This window comes from Nannospalax galili, unplaced genomic scaffold (genome assembly GCF_000622305.1).
Source record: "Nannospalax galili isolate Female #2095 unplaced genomic scaffold, S.galili_v1.0 scaffold305, whole genome shotgun sequence".
Lineage (NCBI taxonomy): Eukaryota > Metazoa > Chordata > Mammalia > Rodentia > Spalacidae > Nannospalax > Nannospalax galili.
This window is the reverse complement of record NW_008356258.1, coordinates 1,203,639-1,219,658: the sequence shown is the minus strand read 5'-3', so window position 1 is coordinate 1,219,658 and position 16,020 is coordinate 1,203,639. Positions and strand designations below refer to the sequence as shown.

Below are 16,020 nucleotides of genomic sequence, written 5' to 3'. Positions count from 1 at the left end.
TTCTATATTTGTAAATGAGAAAATTAATATAGATATAATACTGGTTATTAATCTTCAAGTACTCTCTAACTTTTGATAATTAAATAACGTTAAATTTTTCCTTCATTTATTTTTATTTATTCTTTCCAGTTCATACACATACTCACTGTACTTCAGTCGTACCCCTTTCATTTCCCTCTCTTACAACCCTCCTCCTCTTACCAAATGTTCCCAACAGGTCCCCTTTCTACCTTCATGCTTTGGTTTTTGTGTGTGTGTGCCCCACTGCATTTATTTTTTAATTTTTATTTATTTATTTATTTATTTCACATAATTAAAAAAAATGAAGTGTGTGTGTGTGTGTCTGTGTTTTTGTATGTGCACATTGAGTACATGTGCTCAAGGAGACCAGAGGATTCCTAGAACTGGAGTTATAGGGTTGCGAGTCACCTAATATGAGAACCAAACTTAGGTCCTCTGCAAGAACCATATGTGCTCTAACACCTAGTCATTTCAGATTCCCCCTGCATTCAATTAAGATTGCTTGTATGAGCATGGGTAGGGGGTTATTTACCTGAACAAAGCAATTTACCAGTGGCTACACCCCTGAGGAATATGACTCCCCATCCTCCAGCAACCATTAACTGCCCATAGTTCCTTAATGAGGCCCTGTGAGCCCTTCTTCCATTATGATGGAATGTTGATGGACCCAATCTTGTGCAGGTCTCATGCAGTAACCACTACCACTGTAAGTTCATAGATGCAACAGCCATGTCATATGAGTTCAGAAGGCAATGTGTCATAGCACTCCTCCCCACCCTTCATGTCCATTCTGTCTGCTCATTCTTCTACAAGTTTCCTAAGCCTTGGAGTGAGTGTTATAAGTGTCCCATTAGGGTTGAGTAACCACAAATCACTTATTCTCGGCACTTTGACCACTTGTGAGCCTATGTCTTAATTAGTGGCTACTGCAAACAGGAACTTATCTGACTCAGGGTGAGAGCAGCACTCATCTAAGGATAAAAACACTAATGTTTTAGAATGAAATTTGACAACGTATCCATTTAGCAAAACAATACTAGTAACTGAGTCTTCCTTGGTTCCTGTTACCTCCCCATCCACTTTTGACTACATTTACAGTTCCAAGCATGAAATCTCCCCTGTAGAGCAGGCCTCAAATCCAATGAGAAAAATGGTTGGTTACTCATAACAGTCACATGACTTACTTTGCACTAGTGAGCACATCTTACCTGGTAGGTTGGATTCACATCTGGGTAAGACTTTTGATGACTTTGATCCCTCAGTATCTTGAATAGCATTTTCTGGCACTATGAAAGCTACCTAGAAGAGAGGAAACTTTCAGGCCCATTCCAACTTGAATTTCGCTGTCTGGCAACCAAACTGATTGGTGTTTTCAGCAATAGGATCCTATCATGTAGTTCTGATGGGCAAACGAAGAGCAATTGCTGTTGTCTGTTTAACAGTGTTCATTTAAGTAAAAGGATCCAGTTCAGGATTATGTGTTGCATCTAGTTATTTGTTTCTCCAGTTTATTTCAGTATGAGATACTTCATGTCTTTCTTGGAATGGGGCAGTCTTGATACTTTGGAAGAGTATAGCCCAGCTGCTTTCACTGCTCTTTATATTTATCTACTCTTAGAAATAGATTCAGGTTAATACATCTTTGTTAGGAACGTTGGAAAAGTGATACTTTTTATGACATTCTGTCCATTGGCTTATGGTTTTCTCTGATTAGTGATTGCAATGTTATGTCTCAGTTTCTCTACTGCTATGACATTTTTTCTGAATAGATACTACAGAATTCCATCATCTTTGTCAGATTGTTTGCTCATCCATCTTACGGTATTATGATTCTCTATTTAGTTCCTTCTAATATTATTAATTATGTTGATATTAAAATCATCTATGATAAAGTCAGATTATCATTGTAATTTAGCCTTTTGTTATGAATCTGTTTTTCACGTTGTTGTGATATATTTTTTAGTTCTTTTCCTTGATGAAGTTGCTACTCCCCCCCCCTTTCTTTTTTTAATCTAGTGTCTAACTGTGTTGTCCAGGCAGCTTCAGATTCCTGGCTCAAGTGATTGTCCTGCCTCAGCCCTGTGAACTTATGGCAGTCCTACTGCCTCAGCTTCTTAAATGCTGGGATTTTGGGTGAGAGCTACCTTGACCAACTTAAAATTTGCTTAAATTTGTGTTAGTGTTAGATTCAGTAGTAGTCAGAAATATTTAAATATGGGTTAAATATTTTGGGCCTATTAAAATGCTTTGTAAAAATTTCTTTTATATTTTATTCATTATTTTTATTTTATATATATGAGTGTATTGCCCACATGTGAGTGCAGTGCTGCTGAAGTCAGAAGAGGGCTTTGGATTCCCCTGAAACTGGATTTAAGGATGGTTTGTAGCTGTCATGTGGGTGCTGGGAATCAAGCCTGGGTCCTCTGCAAGAGCAATCAGTGCTCTTAACTGCTGAGCCATCTCTCCATCCCCTAAAATGTTTTTTTTTTAATGAATAACCAAAATTTTATATTTTGAAATTTATTCCTTTTTTAATACCATTGAAATTAAGTCTATTATTTCTCAATGCCTTTAGTAAGATTATGAACTTATTTAGAAAACCCTGCTTAGGCATTTTAAGAGATTTGTTGGAGTAGGAAAGAAATACTAATTTTTGTGGTAGCATTTTTCAGAATGTTCTCTGAAACAATATGTCTGGCACAAATTTAACGTATTGTCTGCTGGAATACAAACTGCTCTGTCCCCCCCCCCTTTTTTTTTCTTAGCAAGAGACACCTTTTGAAAGACTTTCTTGCAACCATGGGCCAATGGAGTGTCTTTGGGAATTTCAAAGCATCCCTCTGATCATGTATTTATCTCAGGAATGCTGTGTCAGAAATCAGAACTCTCCTCATAGCTTAAGAATTATCAACTCCCAAGCACTAGCTGGAAAGTTTAGAGTAACAGCTGTGTGAGTGAAACGGTGCTGACAGACTGCCAGGTTGTGGGTCTTTGTGAGAGGGAAGGTGTTTGCACTCATTCCCATGCCAGGATTCTTGCTCGTATCTAATTTGAAGATCCTCACTGGCGATTAATGGAGGCCAAGGATTTATCTTGATAAACTTCAAGGGCTGGTCTGGGTTTTTCAACTGGATCCCTAGGGAATACAGTCCTCAGCTTTAGTGAACTATTTTCTTGTTAAGTAAAATAGCTTTTATGTGAACTTTGTCATATCTGAAATGAAAATTCTGAAACTATCTTGAAGATTTTATTGCTGTGCATTTTCACTACTAATTAATTGAGTAAAACCTTCAAATTCCTTAGTTTAAGAAAAAACCTGGTATTTTTATTTGCTTTGTGTGGGACTTTAAAAAAAGTTCTTTTTTTTAAATCTTTACAATGGGTAAAAGTTAACTAGAATTAGTGAGTCCATAAAGACAGCCTCTAAGTAAGCTTACTTCATTTTAGTATTTATTTGACTTTTAAGTGACATTTTGGGAAACCAGCTGGTATACCTGGTTGTGTGCCTTCTATATTCTTTATATAAAAATTTTTGAAGTACTTTTAGTTAGAATAAATGATATTATTTTAAATTCAATAAATTGCTTCATAAACATTAAGGATTTTGGTTTGTTTTTTAAGTAGAAACTCAAGGTCTGGATATCAGAGTTCAGTGGTAGAATTTGTTTGTAGCCTGTGAAAGATCTTAGATTGAATCTCTAGCACTGGGAGGAAAAAAATATAGGGGATGGAAGAATAAAAAATGAAACTTAAACTCTAACCTGAGCGAGATCCTGGAAGTATCCCAAGCATATTATCTGACATATATGTTCTCAAACTGTGATCTCTAATGCATATTTTAATTTCTTTGTGTTTTCCAAAGACAATACAGGATGTTCAACTCTTGTCTTACTAATCCTGAGTGTGATTAGTTCAAATTTCTAGATTCTCTTTTAAAATGTAGGATACCCTTTGCTGGTTTTGATAGACAGTTATATACAGGATGAACATGATGGGCTAAAGATCTCTTCTATTGAAGGTTTATCTTTTTTTACACTGGAACTTTATAGCACCCAGCTCTCTAATATCAGTGTGTGTGTGTGTGTGTGTGTGTGTGCGTGTGTGTGTGTGTGTGCGTGCGTGTGTGTGTGTGTGTGTGCGTGTGCGTGTGCGTGTGTGGTATTTTTGAGACAAGGTCTCCTTGTAGCCCCAGCTGGCCTGGAATGCACTATGTAGACCAGGCTAGCCTTGAAATCACAGAGATCCGCTTGCATACATAATTGTATATATTTTTGTGTATTTACATTTCTTGAGGAAAGTTTTGGAGGCAAAATTGTTGGAGATTTTATATATATATATATATATCCATGTCTAAAAGTTTGATTATTGAAGAAGCCGAACTTTTTCTGTACTGCTGTGGATTAAACCTGGGGTATCACACATACTGGGCAAGAGCTCTACCACTGAACTACAGCTCCATGCTCACAATTTCACTATTCTAAATATTATTATTCTGTCAGTATATTCTGTTGTATGCATAAAACAGATTGTGGTGGTTTTTTTGTGATCAAATGTGAAAGTGAATTATCCTGATTTCTCATTTCTTCCACCAAGTTGTTAGAGGACAGAGATTTTCTTACATATTGGACATATAAATTTCTGCCTGCAGTAGGAAAAGCACAAATTATATTTTGTATTGTTTTCTGAGGGTACTGCTAGCACACATGTATGCGTGCTTGGGTGTGTGCACACAGAGGTCATATCTACTTCCCTTTAAAAGTCAGTGATCTTCATCTGATAGAAGCTACCATGATTTAAGCACACGTTTTGGATGGGGGGCTCAGGTGGCTGTTCCTTCTATTTTTTAGTGTATAGTTAACATTGGCAGTCACCCTTATAATGATGTGACACTACCTACCCCCAAGTATATTGAATAAGCCTTTCCTAGCACAAGATAACTTGATTTAATTGGCAACAGTGTTTGCCCTCAAATGATACTCACTGAAGGAAAACGGAACCTATTTCACTTTTTTCTGTCTCTTTTGAAATAACAACAGAAATATATTTTTAAAATAATGGAATTACATGCTTTAGAAAGTGTGGATGCTTTCATTAGGATGAAACACCTAAGTAACTTTGTTTAAAAACCAGCTACTTTAAAGCTATTAAGGGAATACTTGCTGTTTACAGCATTGTCAAGGAAAGATGTGATTAAATAAATTGAATGTTCAAGACTTTAGGCTTATGGTTAACACCAGGTAATTAAAAGAAAGAGCTGCTGAGGGAGTACATTATATATCAGCTGTCCTCTTTACCTCATTAACTAGGTTTTTGCATGTTTATGGAGCTAACTTCAATTAAAAATGCCTTTTAAGTTATGTCTAACAAGGTCTTTTAGTTACTCATTTAGTATAACTATTGCACTTTAATTGAAATTAGTATATCATAAATACCTGTGTTTGAATAAGATACAACATAAACAACTAGTTATCTGGTACTTTTGTTTAAAAGGTCATCCAGTGTTTTTCTAAGTAATATTATCAAATGACATCATGTTTTGTGATGTACATGTTACAGATTGCTTGTATATGCGGTTTTATCTTTTAAGATAGTCAAGGTTTATGATTTTAAATTAGCACTTTATTGCAATTGTCATAGAAACATGCTGAGTTTTTGTATCAATTCTGATGTTTAAATAAGTTAATTACTTCTTGAATTCTAAAATTCCTCTTTTATCAAAAATTATTTTTGATTATGTTTTATGTTAGCAAACTAAAGATGATCCTAAATTTAAAGTATTTCAATGTGGGGTCTGGAGAGATGGCTCAGCGGTTAAGAGCACTGACTGCTCTTGCAGAGGGCCTGGGTTTGATTCCCAGCACCCACATGGTGGCTATGAACTGTCCTTAACTCCAGTTCCAGGGGAATTCGAAGCCCTCTTTTGACCTCCACTGCATTGCACGACATGGGCGCGCTCACATACATGTAGGCGATACACTCATACACATAAAAATAAAAATAAAATATTTTTAAAAATTCATTGTGGTAAATATGAGTTTAAATGTTAAAATGTATAAAATATACAAAAATCAATAAAAATATATGTATTTTAAAAATGGATTATTTTGCTCGGCATGGTGGCACATGCTTTTAATCCCAGCATTTGTGAGGGCAGAGGCAGGCAGATCTCTTTGAGTTTGAGGCCAGCCTAGTCTACATAGCAAATTCCAGGCCACCCTGGGGCTTCTGGGAGACCCTGTCTCAACAAGGCCAAAAATGTTGGATTGTTTCCATAGGACATTATCTTAGTTCTAAAAAAGAAAATGTCAGGCTAGGGAGATAGCTGGCCAGTACATTACTTTACTATGGAAGCATGAGCACTTGAGTCCAAGCCTCAGAGCCATGTTAAAAAAAAACCCTGGATGTAATGTGCTCTGTGATCCCATCCCTGAGCACACATAATTTGGAGGACCTTGGCACTCATCAGTCAGCCACCTTAGCCTACTCAGTAAGCTCCTGGACAATGAGAGACTGTGTCTTAAAAAACAAGGAGGTTGGCTTCTGAGTAATAATACCCAAGGTTGTCTTCTGGGTTCCATGCACAAATACATATACACAAATACACACACACACACACACACATACACACACACAAACACACACACCCCACACACATCCGAAACGAAAAAAAAAGCAGATAAATATATTCTAATGTATATATCAAAATAGAGATAGGAAAAGAAGTTAGAAAAAGTTTTCTTATTTTTACACTGAAATGCATATAATACAGTGATCTGTATTTTTAAATCTTATTTCCTTTATTACAGAAGTGTCATCATTGCAACCAAAAAGTCAGCAGTCTTACCTTCCACCCTTACTACAAATGCAGCTACCAATGCTGTCAGTGTGGTTTCTTCAGTAGAGTCCACTCAAGCCTCAGATGTGGGAGGAGAGTCACCAGGTAAGTTGGGTGTCAACGATGTCAGCCAAAAAGTTTTTGGACCCCATTTTAGTAAAGCTTAGGATCTTTTGATAAAGTTAACAAGTTTGTTAGGTGTATTAGAAACCTTTGTGTTTTACTGTTGATTTCTTACTAATTTCCTGAATAAATTTGACTAAAATGGAAATGTAAAATCAGTGCTGGGGATTGAGTTCAGTTGGTAGAGTGCTTGCCTAGCATGTTTGAAACCCTGGGTTCTATCTCTGGCATCACATAAACTGGGTATGGTGGTGCACACACTTGTAATCCTAGCACTCAGGAGGTGGAGGTAGGAGGACCAAAAATTCAAGATCATCTTCAGCTATATAGTGAGTTGAATACCTTCCTAGGGTACATGAGAGTTGTCTCAATAGTAAAGTCAACGATTTCAGTGTTTTCTCCACTCAGATGTAATAGGTGGGTGAGTGCATGAATGATAGAATTAAAAGAATAGATCTTTTTCTTTTATTTATCCTTCCTAGAATTTGAGAAGATACAGATAGGGATCTAAATAAGAAAGTTTTGGTTGCATGGAGCTTCATTAAATGTAGTTAATGATTGTCAAATGGTTTATATATTATCTACTACTTTTTTTTGGTATTTTTCTGAATTAGGATCTTAGAATGCTACTCTCAAATATTACATTATTCTAGTACTAGCCATACTGGTTCAGAAATTTTTACAGCAATTTTACTTTTATCTATCTTTTATATTCCTTTACAGTATAAAAGCATATTAACTAATGAGTGCCATGTCCTAAATTCCTGTATGTTGACTGGCAACTTAGTGATGCAAGTAAAAGTAGAAGAATGCAGTCTTAAAATCACCGAGTTAGGGTGCTGAGGAGATGGCTCAGTCAGAAGGTGTGCTGTACAAGCATGAGGACCTCAGTATGGATCTCCAGCATAAAGCTGGTGTGGTGGTCCTTGCCTATAATTCTTTCATTGGGAAGATAGAGACAGGAAGATCCCTTTGGCTTGTTAAACAGTTGAATCAGTGGGCTCCAGGTTCAGTGAAAGACCGTGTCTGAAAAATAAGACAGAAAAAATAGAAGAAGACACCTGACATCGACCTCTGACCACATGCACAGGTGTGTATGCATAATAACACATATACACTCATACAAAAACAGATAACCAAGGTAGGAAAAGTCTTATACCAGTAATACACTTTACAATATTGTACTGGCCCATTAAAAAAAAAAATAGCAGGGTAGTGGAACCCTAAAAGGACTCGTATTGTAACATATTGTGAGGGTAAGATTACTTCAGAGATGAAGGAATCTTGATGGTATGCCTTGGTGAATTATATGATTGGGATAATGTTTTTACTTATTTTGGGAGATCCCACGCAAAGATTTGCCCTCTGCCTGCTTTTATTTAACAAACTGGTCTATCTCAGAGAGTTTTGATTTTTTTTTTTTAAAGTATACTAGCCACTAGTTAGCTTCCCCATGTACTTTGTTAATGTGTCCCCCAAATAAATAGAGTTATTTCTCTTGTGTTCTTTTTTTTTTTTTGCATAAGGTCTTATGTAGCCTAGGCTGGCCGTGAACTCAGCTGTGTAGCCAAAGGTGACTTGAAACTTGTGATCCTCTTGTCTCTACCTCTCAAGATCTGGGATTATAGGAGTGTGCTGGCGTATTTGATTCAGGTGGTACCTGGGATTGCTCTTGCAACCTAGGCAAAGATTACCTAAGCTAGTGTACATTCCCAGCCCCCCCCCCCCGCTTTTTTTTTTTTTATTATTTTGTCTTAACAAAATTTTGTTTTAAAGTTTTAAGTGCAATTAATTCCTTAGAAGATTCATAATATTTAAGTAGAGAAAATGTTAATATGTTAAGGAAAAAAATGCAATACTTTATGTACCATTTAATTATAACTTAAGTGAAGTATATAGCATCTGCGTATAGAAAAAGTAAGAAAGTATACTGTAAAGTACTCCATGCACTTGTACTGTAGGCTTTTTGTTGGTTTGTTTGAGATGAGGTCTCATGTAGCCTATGCTGACCTTGAACTCACTCTGTTGCCAAGAATATCCCTCAACTCCCACCCTTTACCTCCTGTTTGCTTGAATTAAAGGTCTGTGCCACCATACTCTGCTACTACTGGCAGTTTTGATTTTTTTGAATTTATTTTTGTGTTATCTGCAAAATTACATAAGTACTCATTTTTACATAGAAGACAATAGGTGTTGAGTTAAAAATCCTATCCTGAAACTAAACGTTAAGGTAGTATTATTGTCTTGTATGGCTTAGATTTTTATTTTATTAGCATTATTTTAAAAATCAGTATACTTTATTGTTTAGATTAACATCAGAATTATAGAACAAGAGAAGTAGAAAGATTAGGGTTCTTATATACCCTGGAACTCTTCCTAGAAAAATAGTTATCTTCTTTTTTATGTAAAGCTTTATTCCCACCTGAATTTTTTTTTCTTCCCTGATAAGCCCCTTTGGGGAAAAATGCAGTAGTTGCAAATGTTTATAAAATTGCCTTTCACTTTAAAAAAATTCTATAACAATTTCTCAGCAAGTTCCTAGAGCAGGCATGACAATTTGAGAAACACACTAAATACAATAATAATGAAAATCCCATTTATTTATTTATATTTATTTAATTAAAAATATTTTATTTATTATTGTTTTATTTTATGTGTATGAGTGCATTGTCTGCATAATTGTTTTATTTTATGTGTAAGTGCACCTTTGTTGTGCAATGCCTGCTGAGGTCAGAAGAAGGCATCAGATCAAGGCATCAGATCCCCTGGAACTGGAGTTACAGATGGTTGTTAGCTGCCATGTAGGTGCTGGGAATTGAACCCAGCTCATCTGTAAGAACATTAGTGCTCTTAACCTAACTGAGACATTTCTCCAGCCCCTTATTTATTATTTTTATTTTATGTGTATGAGTGTATTGCCTGTATGTATCTAAGTGCACCTGTTTCTTGCATTGCCCACGGAGGTCAGAAGAGGGTGTTGGATCCCCTGGAACTGGAGTTAAGGACAGTTGTTAGCTACTATGTGGGTGCTGGAAATTGAACCTGGGTCTTCTGCAAGACCAACCAGTGCTCCTAACCGCTGAGCCATCTCTCCAGCCCAGGTAGTCCCTTTCAATGTAGGTTATGGCACAGAATAAACAGATACTTGCAATGTCCTTTCCCTCCCACTTGCTAATGTTGAGGAAGCTCAGGTCTTACATTAGGCAAGTGCTCTACCAGTGAGCGACATTGAGAACACTTGACTTTTATTTTTTCTCAACTTTTGGATTAAAAAAAATTTTCGCTTAGTTTATTTTATGTGTATGAGTGTTTCACCAGCATGTAAGTGCACCCATTGTGCAATGTACACATCAGATTCTCTGGAACTGGAGTTAAGGACTGTTAGATGCCATGTTGGTACTGGGAACCAATGCAAGAGCAGTCAGTGCTCTTAACCGCTGAGCCATGTCTCCAGCCCTACTCCTGGGGTTTTTGACAGGTCTCCTATGTTCTCCTGGCTGGCCCTGAAGTCCTGATCGTGCTTACTTAGCCTCCTAAGTGCTGGAATCATAGGCATATACCATCATGCTAGGCTGTTATGATGACTTTCAAGTATGTTTTTCACCTTTTAAATCACAGAGGAGCTAAGAAACATAAGAAAGCTGAGATGCTTATATGATATATTTCTTCCTTATAAATCTATCTTATGAATGGAGAATTCTCATATACCTTGTTGTCTTAAAGTTTTTTTTAATCCATTGGCCAAAAACCTGTAAAATTGAATCTATTTGATTTGACCCATGATGTACCCTTTTGTTATCCAATTTTGTTTAATTTTTGGTGATGATATTTTAAAAATAATTCCCTTTTTTTCTCTGTTGAGCTCTATGTTTTAAGTATTTGTTATTATTTTATATCTTTCTTATTTTTTTATGTTTTAAAGATTTTTATCTATTTACTTTTACATTGTGTATGTGTGTATGTCTGTGTGGGGGTATGTGTATGTGAGTGCACTTGCCTGCAGATGCCAGAAGCAGGCAGTGGATCCCTTGGGGCTGGAGGTTATGGGCTTTCCAGTGTGGGTGCTGGGAACTCAGCATGGGTCCCTTGGAAGAGCAACAAGTACTCTTAATTGCTTTGCCATCTCACTAGCCCCTGTTGCCTGTATTCTAACTGATGACATGAACACTACTGATCTGATGAGAAGAATCCCACTAGTCTTGTGTTTCAGGTCCTCTTACTCTCCTGTGGCTTGCCTTGGGCATTTTTGCCTACCACTTTGTGTTTGTACCTTGTTAGGCACTCTTTTCCCTTGGATTCCAAACTCCACAAAAAGTTTTCTCTCCTTATTTAATAATTATAACTGATAGATTTTTTTTGAGGGGGGGTTGTATCTTAAATGATTCATCATCTAAAATATCAAATAAGCAAATAAATAGTAAAAATCATTTCTTTTGGTTATCTCAGAATTTGAGAAAAGAATTTGTGGATGAATTGGTTGTTATTATATGCTGATCATGGCAGTTTGTTTCTCTTTCTCTCTTTCTCTCCCACCTTCTGTCCCATCCCTCCCTCTCTCCATCCCCATCCTCCCCTCCTTCCTCTCTCTGTTCTTATTCCTTGCCCCCCCCACAGTTTTGTTATGTAGCTCAGGCTAGGTTAGAATTCATCATGTAGCCTAGACTGATCTTAAACTTGAAGTGATCCTTTTGCCTTTGCCTCCTGAGTGCTGGCATTATGGGTATGTACAACTACACGGTCTTAGTTTATTATTATTATTTGTATGAAAATATAGTTTAATACCTTTCTCTTTGGAATTCACCTTTGTCGTCTTTGGATAACTGTAGTTTTAAAATTTGTAGCGAACCAGCAGGAACAGCAACAAAACACTGCTCATATTCAGTAATACATTATTGACTAATGAAGCATTTTTGATATACGATTAATGGATACAAATGGGAATTTGAAAGAAACCATGTGAATATAAAACGTAGAAATGAGTTTGGTAGCAAAACAATTTAAAGTATTTAGAGATTTGAATACAAACAAGTCTTCTAAATTTTGCATTTATAATGATTAAAGAACAATTGTAAGACTGTATAGACTGAAGTCTGTCAACTTCAAGTGATGTAAATGCTTTCCTTTCTAAATAATTTTGTGATTTACTTTTATAATAATTGATAGTTTTCACAATTATTTTGTAGTAGAATTAACATTCTATTAAATGTTATATGACTATTAAATCTATAATTAGTATATTAACTTTCTTAGTATAGAGATTTCAAATTTTACTTGGAATAAACACCTTAGCTTTTCCAGGCATTTTAATTGTAACAGTGACAAATTCCCCTTAGAAGTGGTAAAAGATAACCATCAGAGGACAGATACCATACCCTTTCTGTATGCATGTTTTCAAAGAAAATAAAAGAGGAAACTGGTTTAAGTAACTATAAATATCTGGCAAATTTAAAGTTACTTGTCAGCAAAGGGATAATTACCTAGAATACATTATACTTTTGTATGATAATATGCCAATACTCCTTTGCTATTATGGAGCTGGAGAGATGGCTCAGTGATTAAGAGCACTGGCCAGTGTTGCAGAGGACCCTGTTTCGGTTCCCAGCTAACAACCACTTTTAACTCCAGTTCCAGGGGATCTGATGTCCTCTGACATCCATGGACACTGTACTCATGGGTACACTTATGTACATGCATGCAAAACACTCATACACATAAAAATAAAAGTAAATAAAATTTTTAAAAGAAATATGCTATCATACTTTTCTACCATGCTGTAAAGTATAAATGATTGAAACAAAATTGAACCTAACTCAACAATGGAACTAAGGGACTCCTATATTAGACCTCACCCACCCCCATCTCAGGGATCGTTGTGGAAGAGGAGGTGGAAAGATTGTAAGAGCCAGGGCTGGTATATGAACATAGGGAAACAGAGGCTCTCAGGCTACTGGAAGCTTACACATGTGAACTTGTGGAAATGGTGGCATTGAGCACAGGACCCATGCCAGTTTAATCAGACAAGGGCCTAGAGTGGAGTGAGGGAAATGGGTGGTGGGCTGGCCCTAGTCTGCGAACTATTGGAGACTGATTACTACTGAGTAAGGGAGAGTCGGCCTTACTTATGATCTCTCGGTAGACTGACTAGACTCCAGTGGATGAATTTGCACTGAAGGACATCTGGTTACATATACTTGACTGGATAGAACTAAATAATGTGTATTATATGGGTGGAATACATAAGGTCCAGTGGAGGGGTGGTGGGGGAACCACAGATGGGGAGAGAGGTCTTAATTGGATTAAGAACTGTTATATGAAATGTACAAAAGCTCAATTAAAAAAAACAAAACCCCAAAACCAATGGAACTAAGTATGGTATTCTTCAGTAGTTTGTATACTGAGTGATTGCTAATTTGCAAAATTTAGCAACAAATTTTGCTTTATGTAACATTTAGTCTAAAGGTTTATCTTTATTCAGCCACTAAAAAAGTTTCATATTGAATGAGAAATTTTATTGGACATACAGACTTTTCCTTCACAGTTAACTAGTCCAGGAGGCAGACAGAGAGACAGATACACGCATACATTGACCTGGAGGGACACAGAGAGAGAGAGACACACACACACACATACAGTACACACACACACACACACACACACACACACACACACACACACACACACACACACACACACACCCTGGTAGTATAACAGAGTCTAGTGATTAAAAACTGACATTTGATTTAATGATTCTTTATTGCAAGACACATCAGTTATTTGGATCCCTAGGGTCCTTGAATAAACACTTTTCTACTCTGTGAGTAGATACTAGACAGAAGGTCTATTTACATTTCCCTCTTTGTTCTTTGGAATCCTCTAGAACTGTCAGTTTGAAGAGGCCAATTTATCAGTGTGCATAGATAAGAAAAAGTAAAGTCAGTTCCTTCACTTGTTGGAAGTAGCTTCTGCATTTTACATGTGTGATTATCTGTTGGAACTATTTAATGTTAATCTGAAACAAATTTATATGTATTCAGTTAAGAATGCAGAATTTATTTTGGGAAATTGAGTTTTTTTTTTTCTGGTAGGAATGTAGGGCAACCTCCTGTGAAATTATTGATTATATGTAAATTATTTTTTCTTATAACTATTGCTTATTAATTTATTTATTATTGTTGCCCCAGTATCTGGCGACTTAAAGATTTACTTTTATTTGAAATCTTATTGTGAAGAAAATAGAAAAATATTTTTGTGATGAAAGGATATGATATGTGTACTTCAGAAATTGGCAGCATGAAGAGATGTATCCTTTAGCTTCATATTGAAATAGATGTTTTTCTTATTTGCTTTCTCAGAGCACTGTGGATCAAACCCAGAGCCTTGTACATGCTAGGCAAGCACTGTACCATTGTCTTATTTAGCTTCATTTTAAAATTAGTCCAATCCATGCTTAGCCCAAGCACTTGGATAGTTTTATGCATAGTTACATTCAGATTGATAATTTAGCTAGAGATTAGGTCAACACTAAAATATTTCCAGTGAACAAATAAACTTGTGATTAATCAGAGGAAAAGTGAGGTTATATGTTGTAGAAAGAATATATAATATTTAAATTCATTTTGAACTAGGAATATGTGTATCTGAACATGTTTTGGGAGTCATATGAGGCAGTGATAGTCTTTTGTGACTAAGATCTTGCCTTGGCTTTCCTCAGTTCCAAGCCCTGGTGATCTCCATGAAAAGATTCCAAATGAGATGTGGAGTGTAGTGTAGAAAATAGCTGGGGTATATTCCAGAGTGAAGTGGAACTCTTTCAGGGATGAAGGTGGGCAGTGAACAAAAGGACCATTATGGAGAAAAACACCCTCAAGGGATGAGTGGACAATGACCAACTAGATCATTGTTTCAACCTAAACATTTAGTGAGCTATATATAATTTCTTAAATTCCCTAGAAAAGATTACCTGAAGTTTGTTGTCCTTGTCCAGACGACTGACAGGCCCATTTGGGGAAACTCTTAAGGGAGAGGACAGGAATGGATACGTATTCTTTGCTAGAAAGCGTTTGGCTAGTGATCTCGTGATCATTCGGTCAGTTCATTCTTTTGACCAATAACCAGAGTCATGTAGTTTCGATTCCTGGTTTTATAACCTGCTGATTAAGATTGTGGGGTTCATTGTTAGTAACCTTCAAGCCTACTGACCACTAAGAGTCTTCCCTCAAGATCACTGCAGGTAAGTCAAGGCTGTAGGAACTTGAAACAGCTGTCACATTACATCTGTAGTAAAGAGCAGAGAACAGTGAATCAGTGCATGATTGCTGGTGCTCAGCTTCTTTTCTCCTTTTCATTCAGTCGAGTACCAAGTCCATAATCATTAGCACAATGATCTAGAGTTTTTATCTGTTGTCTTGGAACCCAAGGACATCCTAGATTATATCTACCAGGTCATCCTTAGTGTAACCATGGCCAAAGGTTAGTGTGACATAGCCATTGGGTTCTGTTAGAAGCTGCCCACAGTATCTCTGGCCTCACCATCTACTTAGTAGCAAACCATTCTGATGGACTAATGCAGTCACTGCCAGCGGCCGCTCCTCCATTCTCATTGGTGCCGCTCCTTTGTTCTCATGGACGTCGAGGCTGCTCCTCCTATTGCCCTGGGCTGAAGCCATTCTTCTGCCTGCCCTGGGCTGAGGCCGCTCTTCTGCTTGCCTGGTGCTGAGGCCGTTCTTCTGCTCGCCGGTGCTGAGGCAACTCTTTTGCTTGCCCTGTGCTGCCTCCTGTCATCACTGCTTCTGCCCGGTCCCGGACCCCAGGGCTGGTGAGGAGACTGTGTCAGCAGAGCCACATTCAGACACAGGAGACCAGGTTCAATGACACAGGTCTGCTTTATTGCAGGAAGGCACAAGCTTATATAGGGGTAGTGGCCCAATCACAGCACAGCAAGTAGGATACCTCATTAGCATAGTAGGTTTGGCATCCTATCACAGTACAACAAGTAGGATACCTTATTAGCATAACAGACTTAGCATCCTATTAGCATAACA

At 37.0% G+C, this 16,020-nt stretch overlaps 1 protein-coding gene across 11 annotated transcripts in view; it reads left to right on the top strand.

Annotated features, from left to right (window-relative positions):
* Lrba (LPS responsive beige-like anchor protein) overlaps window positions 1-16,020 on the top strand; it is a 674,454-nt gene that overhangs the window by 164,588 nt on the left and 493,846 nt on the right. For all 11 annotated transcript variants that reach the window (XM_029556710.1, XM_029556708.1, XM_029556707.1 and 8 more), the window contains one exon: window positions 6,828-6,961. In XM_029556710.1, coding sequence (XP_029412570.1) covers window positions 6,828-6,961 — 134 coding nt within the window. The remainder of the gene's footprint in view (window positions 1-6,827; window positions 6,962-16,020) is intronic.